Here is a 16560-nt window from a genome sequence, read left to right as displayed (position 1 = left end):
CTACAATGGCTAATAGGAAAATTTAGGAGGATTCCAGGAAAGGAAAAAAAAAAGATCATTTGCATGAATAAGGACAAAGATTTACTGTCAGTTACAAAAACACTATAATTGCATAAATCTTGAAAATAATTTTAAAATGATGATGGCTATAAAATCAGATGATGAAATGAGGTAAGAAGGATTAAAAAAAACATGTGGAATAACTGTGCTCCTCTTAGAGTAATTAAGAGATATCTTCTAAGGTTAAAACACAGATTTCTACTTGAGTAATTCATTTTTTTTTTTAATTCAGTTATTTGAAGATACTGAGGATTAAACCCAAAGCTTCCCACATGCTAGGCAAGTGCTCTACCACTGAGTTATATCCCCAGCCACTGGTTCTATCTGGGGGGAAAAATAACAGAATGAAAAATAATAATTGCCATTAATTGTGAAGAGAAGAATCCCTCATTTTTCAGAGTGAAGAGTTAATTGCTACTATCAATATATGTGATCATTCAAAAAGCAAAACATAAATAGAGTACATTTATACAGTACCTTCTTTACCCTATTTTATGCCGCTCTAAACTGTTTGAGATTATCTATGCCGTGTGCAAGAGTTTAAGAAAAATTAACATGACAGTAGTAAGCAGAAAGAACTGAAAGGTTAAAGACAAAAATCAAATAGAAAATTATAGCAATACTTAAGAGAATAAATATTAGAGAGATGAGTAAGAAGAATGTCAGAAGAATAAATCCATCATAAGGCTTTTAGGGTATGGTTAAATAGGTACAGTAAGCAATGATAATTATAGTGTTTCTAAGCTGAAATTATTGAGAAGAAAAAATTTACATTAAAGATGAAATCATAAGAGTTTGAACTGAGGTGTCAGTAGGCAATCCAAATGGATGAGCTCTATAATAGGAATTGTCACTGAGGATCCATTGTCAGAATTCAGGGGATATGTGACTCTGTTATGGCACACATGTTTTTGTATATAATTATATAGCTACCTGAAAGATAAAGGGCTAGATGGGGAGGGTAGTGGTCTATTGCTTTCAATAAATTTTCTGAAGGGTCCATGGCACTACTCTGTTTAAAATTATGAGTCTGGATTCCATGCAAATGATCACAGCTAGAGCTATGGATTTGGAAGTCAACAGCAGAGAAGTGAGTATTAAAAGGAAACTACAGTACCCAACTGCTATGGTTTGGTTATTGTTTAAATGTGCCCCCTAAAGGTTCATGTGTTGGAGGCATAGATAGCATCCAGGGTGGTAGTGTTGGGAGATGATGTAGACCTTTAAGAAGGCGGGCCTAATTGGAGGTTCTTAGGTCAATTGGAGGCATGCTCTCAGAAGGGATCAGGGAATTCCAGTCTCTTTCTGGCTTGCTGTCTAGCCCTGTGATCTATTCCTCACACACATGCTCCCAACATTCTGTGACAAAGCCAAGAGAGGAGGTCCCCTCACTAGAGATGAGTGGAGCTCAGTGCCATGCTTTTAATAAAAAAAAAAAAAAAAAAGAATCTCTTAAAATTTTTCATTTTGTTTAAAAATGGGACCTTACTTTGTCTAGCTCAGTTTTAGTTACCTGAATTTTATAAAACAATTTTCTTACAAAGTAGCTTTATAATCAGACTCGCAGCAAATTCAGAAAAATTTACACCTAAATGAGGTACTATAATTTCAAATGTATTTTTAGACTGCACTGAAATGATGAAGATAATGTAACCAACCTTGTTCAACTAGCATTTAGTTATAAACAGAATGATTTTGTATTTGCCTACTAAAACCTTATAATATCTCAACAGCAATGCTTTTTAGAACCAGTCAACACTATTTCAACTTTCCAGTGAAAGTGGCCATGTAAAAACCACGCTGGTCACAGATTACTTTTTTTTTTTAACATTTATTTTTTAGTTATAGGCGGACACCTATAACTATGCAATTTTAATTTTATTTTTATGTGGTGCTGAGGATCGAATGCAGTGCCTCACTCACGGTAGGCGAGCGCTCTACCTCTGAGCCACAACTTCAGCCCCTGGTCACAGATTACTTTATAACTATACTTACTGAAGGGTAAAGACATTTTATAGACTGTTAAATGTATTAAAAATATTTTAAACATACCATGGGTATGGTTTCCACAAAAAAGTAGTTAAGAAGTCTTAAAACATCTTTTGTGTTCAGCATGATAAATATCTGACCACTTATTAATGATGATTCCCAAATTTACTAACATTAATAATCAAAGTTGTGATTTGGAAAGATATAAATCTGCTTTCCAATAATTAGATGTTCAGAGGCTGGGGTTATAGCTCAGTGGCAGAGTGCTTGCCTAGCATGTGTGAGGCACTGGGTTTGATTCTCAGCACTACAAATAATTAAAAAATAAAATAAAGGTCCATTAACAATAAAAAAATATTTAAAAAAATAATAATCGGATTTTCACAGTGTGGTTTTCTGCAACAGAAAGGTAAAAATACAAACAATTAACTTGTGAATTTACCTTCTCTGAATTTCCAATTCTTCTTGAGATGGACCATTTTGAACTTGAGCAGGTAGTTGTGAATTTTGTCTAGGCAATGTTGGCCCTAGAAAGGGAGGAAAATATTACAGATGAACATTATCTTTACATCTAGCTGGACAGAGGAGATAAAATCATGAGAGTAACATAAAACCATCACATATTTACAAATGTATCTTCTTTTTGTCTAGCAAAATAAAATATAAGCTTTACATAACACACAGCAAATGAAAGACTGCAACATAATACTGTCATCATCTCCAGAAGGCTTACTTGAAACAAATGAAAAACATCAACAATAAGGGAAAAATAAACATTTACATATGAAGAGCTTGAGTAAAACAAGTGTTCAATGAGCATCTGAAGAGGCACCTAAGCTTGACATTTTCTAAGACAATGAGACATTCTCTTTGGGGTAATTATTTATGAAGTGGAGAAGGAGAACTTAAATGAAAAATCAGAATTAAAAAACTCACCTAAATAGAACACTGGAAATGAAAAACAGGAGAGAGAGAGCATGAGAACCTTATTACTAGACTGCAGTATGCTAATGCATTTATCAAATTTGCCCAATTTAAGCTGCCATTTTTCTTTAACGGCCTGGCATTTCCATTACTGGTAAAAACAAACATTGCTAAACTTCCATATAATAAATTAAACTATTTATCTGAATTTCTTAATGCAACACAGGTAATCTTAACTTTTCATTTGGGGTAAGAAGGAAAAAAAATGAAACCTGCATTTACACCAACATGGTTCTGTCACGTGAAAATAATGACCATCCATTCCCATATATTATGTACAATGCAGATCCCATCTTAGCATCTTAGATAGAATGCCTCTAAATTACTGGACATCTTGATGTCACTGGATATAAAAATTAAATAAGATAAATGCTGGACTTAATATAATACACGATGCCTAACGTTAAACTAGAACAATCTTGAAATCCATCTCAGTAAATAACACAACAAAGAATTATCTTCTACTCTTGGAGAGTAGTATAGATAAATTCTATATATATATTTCTGAATTCTAGTGTGCCACCAAATGCCCCTACCACAGATTCTGAAAGACTTTTGTAAATCATTAGTATATTTTTTAAAAAAGCTTTTACTAGTAAATAAAAGCAAATTACTATAATTTATGAGCTAAGAGCATAACACATCTATTTTATATTAGTGGAGTAGACTTTGAAACTAGAGGTAAAGATCCATCAGGATGTAATACAGTTATGGTATAACCTAGGTACAGAAAACAGAATTAATTTGTTTTGAACTTACCTACCAACTTTTTTTCCCTCATCTCTTTACAAATATTTTTAGACTGATCATTTAATTTGCCCTCTTACAACTTAAATGACAACTGCCGGGATATTTTAATTAGATTTCCTAAGAATCTGCTATTTTGAGATCCAAATAAAGGAAATACAGAAATATATTAATTCCACAAAATCAGTAACCACAACAAAAAAAGGTTTTAGAAACCAAAATTAAATACACTTGCGTCTCTGTATAAATAAAAATAAATAATTATTGTCTAGTAAACAGACTAGAACGTGTTCCTTTGCAAATTAACATGATATATATTTTAAAAAGACTGTCATATTAAGCCATGTTTTCATGTTTTATATTTCACAGGTTACAGGGAAAAGATATTTCTGGCAAAAGGATGGGGACATACAAGGTGAGAGGGTAAATTTGAGAAAGCATATAATCTAGGGAGGGATGTACTCTCCACATCCAAAGTTATATTTGCCCCAAACTACTAAATGCAAGCATGTGGCACAGCCAACTTAAGACAATTATGGTTTAACTAACTTTTTAAAAAATAATGTTTGAGTATTTAAGTGAAAATCTCAAGTTATATAAATAATACAATAGCTGAATATCAGCAGGTTAGACTTGTTTGGCAATTCTAATAGTTTTGCTCACATCTAAAACAGGTATCCTATCTCAACAGTAATATTAATGGATTAAGTTCACTAATTCAAAGTTTAAATTTTAACTCAGATATAATAATAAATTCAAGAAAAATGTCAAATTTCAACTCAATCCTATTGATTTTATTAAAATTAACACATCTGACATTAACTCATAAAACTGAATAAAAAAATCATCGACTTATAGAACCTGTTTTGAATATTTTGAAGGCTTTTTAAAAGCATACTAGGTACAACCACTTAGAAAGGAGGTTTTCAAAATATGGGTAATATTTTGTGGGTCCTATTACTGATATTTTTTGGTCGTAAGAAGGAAAGAAAAATTTCCTTGAAGTTTTTTAAACTGGTGAGAAATGTGATCCAACAACAACTCTTAAAATTCTTTGCTATATGGTTCTTTGTGACACTGGGGCATTTGTCTTTCAGAACATTCTTAAATGGAGAAGGAATCCCTCCCTGTGGTATTTTCTCACATTTGTATTTTAATTTGGCTGTTTTGTTTGTTTCTTCTTCATTAAAATTGTCAAGGTACAAAAACTAGCACATTGAAATTTATGTGCATTTAAAATTAATATAAACATACTGTAAATGTTGAATAAAAATTTCAGGTAAATTATAAAATACAGATAGGAATTACATTCTAATGGATTATGAATCTGGTAAATAATACCAAAGGCACTGAACCCGACTATGAAACAGCAACTAAGATTAGGCAAGGGTGTCAGCTGCTACCATATTTTCTAGACTATAGCTATTACTATACATAGGTCATATTCCTAAACGGGTATCTGTGTCCTCATAAAATACAAAATAGGCACTGTCATAAACATCTTGGTGGGCAAATGACAGTATTTTATAAGCATCATGTAATGGTTAACAGCTCTCTTTTAGGAAAAATAAAGAGAGAAGAAACAACCAAGGTTAAGAAACAAGTGGTCCTGCTTTGTTTCCACTGTCAATCATGAACAGCAACAGCAGCTGTCTGGGGGTTCACTCTCTCCCTAATTTATAACCAGAGCCAAAGACACTAGCTGATCTTAATTTGTCCAGGCTAGAAGAAGATATACAGCAAAGTTTGCAAATTACTGTTTCTAATAAAGAAAATGTGGTAATATCACTGATAAAGTATCCTAGAAATGATGGAAATCTGTTTAGAATCTCTCTCTGAAACACGAGTGGCATTTCAGTCTTGCCTACAATATTGAGTTTTGGCTAAAGCTATTTCATTTACTGTCCCATTTTTATTTTCACAAATCTAGTTTCACACTTAGCCACAGACTATTTTAAATCACCGACTAAAAGATGAATGGTCCTCACAATACAATCAAATTTAAACTTAGCAAAGTGGTAACTATATTGTTTTACACAGTTAAAGATGATAATGAGGAAAATCTGCTTTTTAACCACTGTTTCAGAAAAAAATTTAAAAATCACCTTTATTAAGGCCAAATTAATCTTTTCTCTGCAACTGGATAAACTGCTATTCTGCATGTGGACCTCAAATTCTACAGCAGAAAGTTAGGTTATTAAAAATGAGTTGAAGAGACTCCTAATAAAACAAATATCAATAACCACTCACGGCTAGTTCAAAAGCTGGCCTGGAAGAAGCCTCAAGAAGAGATGAAATTTCAGAAATAAAGTTACTGATTAAATGCTTAAATCTGCAATGTTTTAAGAGAGGTTTTATAGGGCTGGGATTGTGGCTCAGTGGTTGAGTGCTCGCCTAGCATGCATGAGACCCTGAGTTCGGTCCTCAGCACCATATAAAAATAAATAAATAAAAACCAAAGGTATTGTGTCCAACTACAACTAAAAAAATAAATATTCAAAAAAGAAAAAGAGGGGTTTTATAAAAGCCATACAAATGGGCTCACAGATGCTAACTGTGTCACCTGAAGCAAATCTAAACTAATAATTTTAGATGATTAAGAAGTACATTAGAATTCTCTTTTTATAATTTATAACGTGCTTCTTTGCCTAAACTTTTAAGTTCATAAATTTTAAAATGATTCTCTTTAAAGAAACAATATCAGTAATACTGAGGAACCACATTAAAAATTCTGAGTCACATGGATAAAGTACATACATGGAGTTGAACTGTTAACACAAATTTGTTGTAGTATATCACTTCATAAGTTTTATCTCTCTCACAAAAAAAATCTGGCTAGTCAAGGTATACATGAGTCAAAAAGGGGTATATGCGCATATGTGCGTGCTGTGTGTGTGTGTATAAACTCAAAGAACTAAGTCGCTTTTTGGAACCTGGGTTTTCAAAATAGAGTTTCAGAATCAAACAGTGATAAAAAGAATTTAGACAAGAACCTCTCTCTTTTTATCTTGTATGAAGGTAAGAAAAACATATATATACACACACACACACCACACATATTTGATTTTCTCTAATTTGGGGCAGTTATATGACATACCTACATTGTCTATACAAATAATACATATCTACAAATGTGTATATGAGTGTGAAAGAAAATACTGAGAGTAAATTCACTAAGCCACAGATCTCAACTGCTGAGTAAAGACTCAATCAGAAATAAACCTACTAAAGCAATAAGTTTACATCTGCCTCTTACAACATGCACACCTAAAATTAATTCAAGTTAAGCAAAAGCTCCTTTTGAATAAGGCACATTTACATACCTCAAATCATATTAAAATGAATATATTTTCCTTAAATTCTAAGTTAAAAGTTTGTTCCCAAACAAAAGAGTTAAAAATAAAAGTAAACAAACAAAAGCCCCCTCTCATTTGTGTTGGAAGAGGTAGACAAAAATAGTTTTAAAATCCTAATTCTAACTAAATCCTAACAAACCAACTAAAAAGCTGACCAAATCACCTACATGAACCACAACAAATATCACAACATAAAAACAGCTTGCTATAATATCCCAAATACCACAAACCAGACCATGGCCTAAGGAAACAAAAGTTATGGAAATGTGCAAGTAGTATGTACCACAGCTTGAAAAAGTAAATGTAAACATAATGTTGCTTACCACAGAAAATACATCGCAAATTAGTGCTGTCCTGGGTAGCAGTAACCTTGCTCTGGGCTGCAACAGACACCTTGGTGTTAGAAGCTTCAAAGGACAACGGGGCCATCTGAAGAACTTCACATTAACTAAAAGGTGCTTTGAAATGTTCAAAATGTATTTATACATACGTCCTATCTAGATTCTCATCCTGGAAGCTCTGTAATTTAATAAAAACGTATCCTCTTTAACATAAACTCTTAAAAATAATTTATATGTAATGTTATTTGTGGAAGACCCTAGAATAAATCATAGATCAAATGATGTGCTTACAGCTTAATTATTTCCTGAGTTATACAATCAAAGAGGGCAATATGCATTTTAGGATTATACTGTTTTCAAGTTAATGAATTACAGGAAGTCAACATCTATGGCCATCAGAGTTAATTTCATAAGGACTATTCTCCCCCATTTAGGAGAATTACATCTGGAAAAAAAATTTAGGGAAAATACTTAAGATTAATTTAACATATTAATGCATTTCTACCAGTTGGAAAATGATCAATGGCATTATAAACAGCCTAATGCAATTAAATAATTGTATATTCACTAACATAAAATATCTTTGTTTGCTTTGCTCTTTGAAAAAAAAATAAACTATTCATCGTTTACCAAGCACATTTTATTGTTTCTTCTTTCTTCATTATGTATACATACTTAACAAAATACCTTATAAAAATGTGTAGCTTCATCAAATAGGTAATTTTCATTAAAATGTTGGCTTAAGTGTCAATGAAGTCAATTCTTTTTAGGAGAAACAACTTAAAAAAGTGATAATTTATGAAAAGGGAAATAGCTTGTCTGAAATCAAGGTGATACTCAACACTGGGATTGAAAAAAACAAAAGTAAAATATACTTTCTTACTATTACATTAGTGACATCTAAAATGTTACTCATAATTCTCTATAAAGTCTAAAGAAATTCTTGTCAGCACAGGAAAGATTTTCTTTTTCCTTCACTATTAATCAAGAAACCATTAATGGGTTAATAATATATTGGCTTAAGAAAAATCACATAAAAGCAATCATATAAAATGGCTTTAGGCTTTCCTAAAGCTATTTTCTTTAAATAATACAACTTCTAAAAAATTCTAAAAAATTTCAGTAGAATCAAAAGCAAACCAATTTAAAGAATGCACATGTGAAAATAGTAAAGTCTTAAATTCAAGAAAAATTCTTCATTGTTTTTAGAAATAGACAATATAACCCAAATAAGTCTTGCTTTAAAAATATTACATATAGCAGATATTCGAACACACAAAATAATACTAAAAAATGTCAATTTTGCTAAATACTTCCAAGCATCCAATCTATTATTATTAAAGTTACATGCACAATACTTATAATAATAAGATATAGAAAGACCACAGACATATCTATGTCTAGCAAGCTAATAACACTATACCAAAGGAAATAAACATTCTAGAAACATTTTGATAAGTTTAGACAAATTGCTTTTTAAAACCCTGTCTTACTAATGTTTATAAACAGCTACTTCCATAAAACTTTTATTAAATAAACATGCCTAGTTTACAGGTTTTACTCTTTAGTTCCTTTAATTCATATTTAAAGGAAAAAAACACATAAGGACAATTTTTTAAAACTTACAAGAAAAACCTGAGAGAGTATCTCGTTTCTGACAGCAAAGAAACTGCCACATCCCATTACTAATCATTTTAGCAAAAAGTCATCTGACAATTGTCAGAATGCAGGTATACCATTATTACTGCGTTATGATAAAACATTGCTAACCAAGAACTTTCAGTCTTTTTCACAATTTAAACTATTTAGCAACATTCTTGCATTTGGTATCCTTAAGCATCTTCTTTCCACTGATTTTTACTTCCTACTAGCAAGTAAAATATTGATCTTCATTCTGATAAGGTTGCTTGAATTCTACTGCAGTTTGCATTTCCCGAAGATACTAAATTATTCATTCCATCATATGCATAAGGCTAACCACACTTCCTGCTTAATATTGATACCATTATTAACTCTTTCTTCACTCAGAGGAAAAGGGTAGAATAGGAAAGAAGATTCATTGTCCAGGTTGAGTAAATTCAGTAATATGATTTCAGCATAGTATTAAGCTAACACTGATAATCCATTTACCTTACATTTTACTAAAGAAAGGACATTTCTCTTTAAATTAGTCATATTATAGAGGCTTAGTGCTGACAGAAATTAGGGTGAGCCACAAAAACAAACATAACTAAGGAGATTAGAAAAGTACATTAATATTGGAAAAATGACAGACTGTTTAGACTTGATCATTATTACTATATTTTATTACTGAATATAATTACTACAGTAGACCCAGGATGTCCATACTTTTAACATCAGAGGTTTCTACTATTGGCAGTTATACCCAAGGCAATCTGCAATGGGGATATTATCCATCTCAGCTTTTATTCTGCAGATTAAGTGAGATAAGGTTTGCTGAAGAACTGGTTTGGATTTGATTTGCAATCTCTAGAAAGCTGGTCTACTGGGTAAGTGAACCTGAAATCAGCACCCAAATTAGTGGTGTTCACACTTCTGACCATCATAAGGCTCCCAGGAATTTCCCTCATGACTGAAAAGAAGTAAAAGCAAAGGTCTGTTCTAAGTTATCTGGAACAGAAGGGAGACAAACACCACAGTTCTGTGGTTGCCTACATCAAAACAAAAATAAACAAGGCAGGTACCATATTCTAAGGCACTGTGCTAGGAGATGTGAGAATAACAAATACTAAATTTTATTCAAAGCAATAAGCATTTTAAATTTTTTTTTTTTAATATTTATTTATTAGTTTTCGGCAGACACAACATCTTTGTTGGTATGTGGTGCTGAGGATTGAACCCGGGCCGCACGCATGCCAGGCCAGCGCGCTACCGCTTGAGCCACATCCCCAGCCCACAATAAGCATTTTAAACCTGCATTTTGAGACATTTTTGTAACTATTACTTCAAATTTTGCTTCAAAACATGTATACTTTTTAATTAAGAAAAAAAAAAAAAAACCAAAAAACTTTCCCTACTTCAAGAAATGGAGCATCTAGCATTACTGAGAATTTCTCTTATTTGTTTTTTCCTCAATCTTATGCAAAACTGAATATCTTATGCCAAACTGAATATATGTTTGGGCTTTACTCCTCCCTTGTTTCTGGTACTCATCCCCAACTTAGGGCTTCAAATGCATTTTATTTCCTTCTAAGCAAATATGACAATGATGGCTAATCGGCTGATAAATTGCTGGTTATTATGCTGCACTGGCAATCAATAGTCTTATGCTCCTCAGTCTACCTCTGTTTTGTAAAGCATTTATTTTTAGCTGTGGAATGGATGACTTTGCCTCGAGCTAAAGAAACTTTGAGAAAATTAGAAGTGGAGGAGCCTATAAAACAGTCATATCCTAACAGTTCTAAAAAGCAAAAGTAACCTGTGTCCCTACATTCAGTTCTCTGCTTCCTCATCTTAAGTACAGATCAAGACCTGTCCATCAAATCTCCTTACAATGCCCCCTTGTCTTTTGTTACTAAAGACATTGCTTAGGATATACTCAAAGAACACACTACATTCTGCTAGAATGCTACTTTAACAAACACAATTAGCTTCTCACAAGAGAATGTTAACTCTCTAACCAGCGCTCAAATAGAAATGTAAGACCCTCCTTGCCCCTTACATTTTACTCCTACCATTTAAAACCAACTTCCAAATCCTGTCAATGCAAACTCCTAATTTCTCTTTCCAAACTCTCTCCATTCTATCATTCTTGTTTCATGTTTAGTAGCACTCAGTGGTACGAAGTTTAAACTGTATTGGGGAAGGAAAGGAACTAGTAACACTTCTGTTTTTTTTTAATTTCTTCTACTGTTTTTATTTTTGTTTTTATAATATATGTAATGTCAACACCAACACATACACACACACACACACACACACACATATATATACAAACAATAACACATATTAGGTACATACTTCAGAAATTATGAAGACTGCCAGCCAAGACAATGTCAATAGCATCATCTAGTTAAGATATCTATTCGCATCTTAGTATCCGTCTCCTTTCCCACAGCAGCCAATGACACTTTAATAACTAAACCAGATCCCATCATCCTCCTCAGCAAAAGTTTTTTAATCATTTCCACTGCTTGTAATGTAAACCCTTTCTGTGCAGGATATGATTCTGCCTATCTCATCTCCTTTGCACTGCTCTCTATGCTTTAGTTCACTGTCCCTTCCTCAATGTGCTATATGCTCCTCCCTCCACAGGGCAGTTTTCATACATGCACATCCCTTCTGTCTCTGATTTTTCTCTTGGGCAACTGGCATGCTTCTTTTCTGGATCAACTGGAACTTTCTGGCAGTCAACACTCAATCAGAGTTACTATTAACCCTCAGACAACTGTTTTGCCTCACTTACTAGAAGTTCTTAGTTCCGACTTCACAACTTTTTTCCTTATCAGCCACTTCAAAGGTCTGAAAGGAAATAATATTAACATAAAATTGGATAATACCAAATTTTATAAAAAACATAAAGAATATGTCTAGAGATAGGATAAAAGTTTTAGTTTAATATTAAAATTAGGATAATTAGTCCAAACTTATATTTGGGCAAGAAAGAAATGAGAGTTCATTTTGCTTTTTTTTATTATTGATGAGTGTGGATGAATAGAGAAAAATCTGTGGTAGCCTACAAAATTAAAGTTTTTTGGGGGAAATAATAAAAGCACCCAATTCTGTGGTGGTGGGAGGAGTATATTCAATGATGAGGATGCCTCAGATCATTTTAGAGAAAAACACAATTTCACTCTTACATCCACTTATAAAGAAATAAACCGCATTTAACTATGAAAAGTATTTGCATTGTACAAGTATAAAACAAAGACTTTCAAAGACCATGTCTGCTTTTTGCTATTTCTATATGAGGGGGAAAAAAGAATTAAGAGAACCGCAAAAGTCTGAAGTTTCTAATTCTCTTAACTAATGCTCTTAGATGGGGAAAAAAAAAAATGAAGGCAGAGGAGGTAGGGCAATTCTGGTCAACAAAACTGAGCTTGGGGACTAAGAGGAAAAAACCTCAGAGATTTCACAATTTGGCTAAGCAATCATCTCTATTTATATTCAATTTTGGCATAGAAAACTGCTACACAGTTCTCCTTTTCGCATTTATAAAGTTCTTAAGACACTGACTTTAAAAAACTAAACAGACTTCTTGCGTTTAATCTCTTTATTTAAAAATAAATATTAGAATTCAGTCATTACTTTCACTAAATACCATATTCATAACTTTCTACTGTTAAAATGTTAAAACTAGAGTCCATTATCAGATCTTGGAAAGCATGCCTAAACACCTGAATATATATGAGTGTATGTGTGTGCACGCGCGCGCTTTGGAAGTGTTGGAGAATGAACTAAGAGGTGCTTTACCACTGAGCTACATCACTACTCAACCCCCTTTTTGTAAAATTTTGAGACAGGATCTCACTAAGTTGTCCAGGTTGGCTCAAACTTTTGATCTTCTGCCTCAGGCTCCTGAGACACTAGAATCACAGGCATGTACCACCACCACACAGCTAATTGGAAGAAGTCAGTCACAAAAGACCACTTACTGCTTGATTCCATGTTCACAAAATGTCCATAATATGCAAATCTTTAGAGACAGAAAGTAGATTAGTGGTTAACAGATGCTAGAAGGGATGGATGAATGAGGGCTGGGGTAAATAAAGGGGTTTAAGTGTTTATTTTGGCATGAGGAAAATGCTCTGAAATTGTGGCAATGGTCACACAACCCTGTGATTATAATAAAACCATTAAACTGAATACTTTACGTGGGTAAACCAAGTAAATCTCAGTAAAGCTGTTAGAGGGAAAAAAAGAAAAGAGCATCATGCCATGAATGTGTTGTCTCAGAACTGTTTATAATACAAAGTTGAAAAATCCATTTTTCATATGAAAAATACTTAAATTGATGATTATCTCTGAGTGGTAGGATTTTAGGTGTTCTTATGTTCTTTATGCTTTTCCATACTGCTTAAATTATTTATAAGCAGAGCACAAAACTTTATAATCACAAGAAAAGAATTTTCTGGAGTAACAAATGGCTATGTTGGAAATAAGAGTTTTATTAGCATGAATGGCTCTTGCTAGACAGAATACTAAATGGCTCTAGTTTCTGACAAAAGAATTTCACATAAGCAAAGAATGATGTTACCCCAATGATAATATCAATGTGATCTTAAAAATCTGGAAGGACTGCAGCGTCAGTACCAGATACCTTTTCCAAATACCAGAGCTGATGTGAAACAGGTGCACAGCAGCTTTTCTGAAACAAGGCTGCTTTCCAACAGAAATCAAAACCAAAGGCATTTCTTACATGACTTTGAATATACATCCACTCAGGATGGTTTACCAAAACTCAGAACTGTCCTAGTTAAAGCTGTCTCCTTTTCCAGGAAACCCCATTGCCTTTGTTCTCTTCTTTCTCTCTGTACAATAATTCATAATACTTTTAAGAAGTTGCTTACCAAGAAGCAGTCTCTATCTAAAAACAGGACAGCTAATGTCTAAATGACAAAGAGGTCCAAATTTACTTTCTGAAATTAAAAAAAAATGTCAAATTTTATCAAAAGAATAGCTTTGTTGAACACATTTAAAAATCAAATTGTGTTTACCTTACATGGGATTTATTAAAAAGAATTAAATATAAATTATTGGTGTGGGTTGTCAGAAAGGACATTTTAAAAAAATTGTTCTACAAACTGACCATTAATAAACTTGATCTCTGCGATATATCCATAACAGTATTTATTACCCTACTCTTTTAAAAATATATTACCTTATAATTTGTAGGTCATAAATTTTGGTACAAATTTTGGTACACTATTTCAAATAACGATGGTATGTTTTAGATGAAAAATCACTACACTAAAGGAAATGAAAAAAAGAAATCACATAGGTTGCCAAACATAAAGAAAAAATAATTAAAGAGAAAGTTGAACTGGGAGTGCCATATTCTTGCTCTTAAGAGTCAAATAAATGTTACTCAGTAAAACATTTTATTTTCAGGAAAACTATGTATAAAATAGTATAATGTTTTAAATGATATTTTTAGTAGTTTAGTTCAATCAATAGGCTTAATGGTTTACTTTCTTCATTAAAACATTTCCACATTAAATCTCAGTCTTTTACTGACCACTTTCACAAAATGAGATACTAAATCAGCAACAATGCATTTTTTATTTAAAAGCAAAATAAAATATGGTGGGACAGTGCTGTAATACTAGCAAGAGCCCAGAAGGAAACACAATATGAAACCCCAATACCAAGTTGTAGGATCTAAGATCTTTCCAATTTATTGTGAGTGCTAAATTATATAATGACTCTTCTATTTAGAATCATCTGTCTGCCTCACTAGACTTGGCACAAATCAGGTCCAGGCCATTTTACATGGAACTCAGATAAAACCAAAGGTAATATTTGTGCCATATTTATATTCCTATTACCAGCAACTATCATAGTGTTTGGCACATAAAAAGTAATCAATACATTTGTTTAAGCTGGGTTTTTACAGAATTGATGTAATAAGAACTCACTGAAGATACACTATTTGCTAGCTGTATTTCTTCTAAGTACTGTATTTTATACACCTAAATAATACAGATGGAGGGGGAAGACAGTAAATGAGAGTCAATGAATCTTTATATTAAAAAAGGTACAAGGAAAATATAGAAGATCAGTAACATTTAAACAAAAATATGGGAAAAAAATTTTTATTAAAACAATATTTTTGTGGAGAGAACAGTGGGAATAATGTAAAGCAACAACCCAGAAAAATCTAAACTTGAGTCTTAAGGAACTGTAAAGTTGAGATCCCACAAATTTTCAGGAGTGGGGGATAGTTTTCAAAGCAAGAAAGAAGAACAATTCTCACAGCTACTTTACAGACTAAACAAAGTCAAGTCAAGGCAAAATTCTTTCCCAAGACCTCCCACAATTACCATCAGAAAGCAGGGCAAGGAGTGATGCTAAAGGAGAGAGTGCCTTTAGAAAGGCATGGGCCACCTTTCCACTCCAATAACTTTATAGTGAACTTATTTTAAACAAGTCAAGACTCAGCAAGGCAGCTAGAGGAATCATATAATCACTCTGCACAAGAAGATGAAATGCATGAGAAATGCTGATGGAATATTTTAAACAACACTTACTCAAACTCATATGAATTAAAGGTTAAATGTTGATAGAAATATCACTGCTGTGTTAATTGGCAATGTGGAAACAACAGAAAGCCTTTCTCTTCTCAGGGATGTAAAACTTGAAAATAAAAACACACTATCCAAACTAAGGCCAAAATACCTACTTAAAAAGGAAGTGATATAATTCAAGAAGAGTTCCCAAAAGCAAAAGTTCCCTTTAGAACAGTGAAATAATTGTGACTTTCTTAAGAACAGAATTATAGAGACTCAAATGGCTATTTATATAAATAATATTATAATTATTATGGTATTAAATATACTTAAAATCTGTTCATACAGATTAAATGAGACTATAGGCTACATTTCCAAAAAATATGTATGTCTATGGCTTGATGCAAGAAACACTTCAAATAATTTGATTATTATGTGCAAGTAAGTGCTACCATATTAGCACTGTCAATAATTTTGATTATCAAATTTGTTTATACAGTCCAGAAGTTAACAGTCTAAAGTGTTCTGAAAAAAGGAAGTAATAAACAGATACCACAAAGCTCAGGATACTAAAAGAAGAAAGACGAAGTGCAAGGGCACAGGTACATGAGAGTGTTCACATAATTGGCGGCGGTGGCGGGGGGCGGGGGGGATCAGGTGTTATGATTTAGGTATGAGGTGTCCCCCAAAAGCTCATATGTTAGACAATGCAAGAATTTTTAGAGATGAAATGAATGGGTTATGAGAGCCTTAAGTTAATCCACTGATATGGATTAACTGGGTTATAACTGGAAGCAGATTAGAAAAGGTGGATCACTGGTGGCATGCCTTTGGGTTTATATTTCATCCCTGGTGAGTGGAGCTTGCTTTCTTTCTCTCTCTCTCTCTCTCTCT

At 32.8% G+C, this 16560-nt stretch overlaps 1 protein-coding gene across 1 annotated transcript in view; it reads right to left on the bottom strand.

Annotated features, from left to right (window-relative positions):
• Enah (ENAH actin regulator) overlaps positions 1-16560 on the bottom strand; it is a 147567-nt gene that overhangs the window by 33399 nt on the left and 97608 nt on the right. Inside the window, exons 6-7 of the mRNA XM_048809785.1 lie at positions 7460-7516; positions 2492-2576 (exon numbers count right to left, since the gene is read on the bottom strand). Of these exons, the coding sequence (XP_048665742.1) occupies positions 2492-2576; positions 7460-7516 (142 nt within the window). The remainder of the gene's footprint in view (positions 1-2491; positions 2577-7459; positions 7517-16560) is intronic.

The sequence above is a fragment of the Marmota marmota genome, unplaced genomic scaffold, assembly GCF_001458135.2.
Source record: "Marmota marmota marmota unplaced genomic scaffold, marMar, whole genome shotgun sequence".
Classification (NCBI taxonomy): Eukaryota; Metazoa; Chordata; class Mammalia; order Rodentia; family Sciuridae; genus Marmota; species Marmota marmota.
Note: the sequence above shows the minus strand (reverse complement) of the source record. Positions and strands in the feature narration are given on the sequence as shown.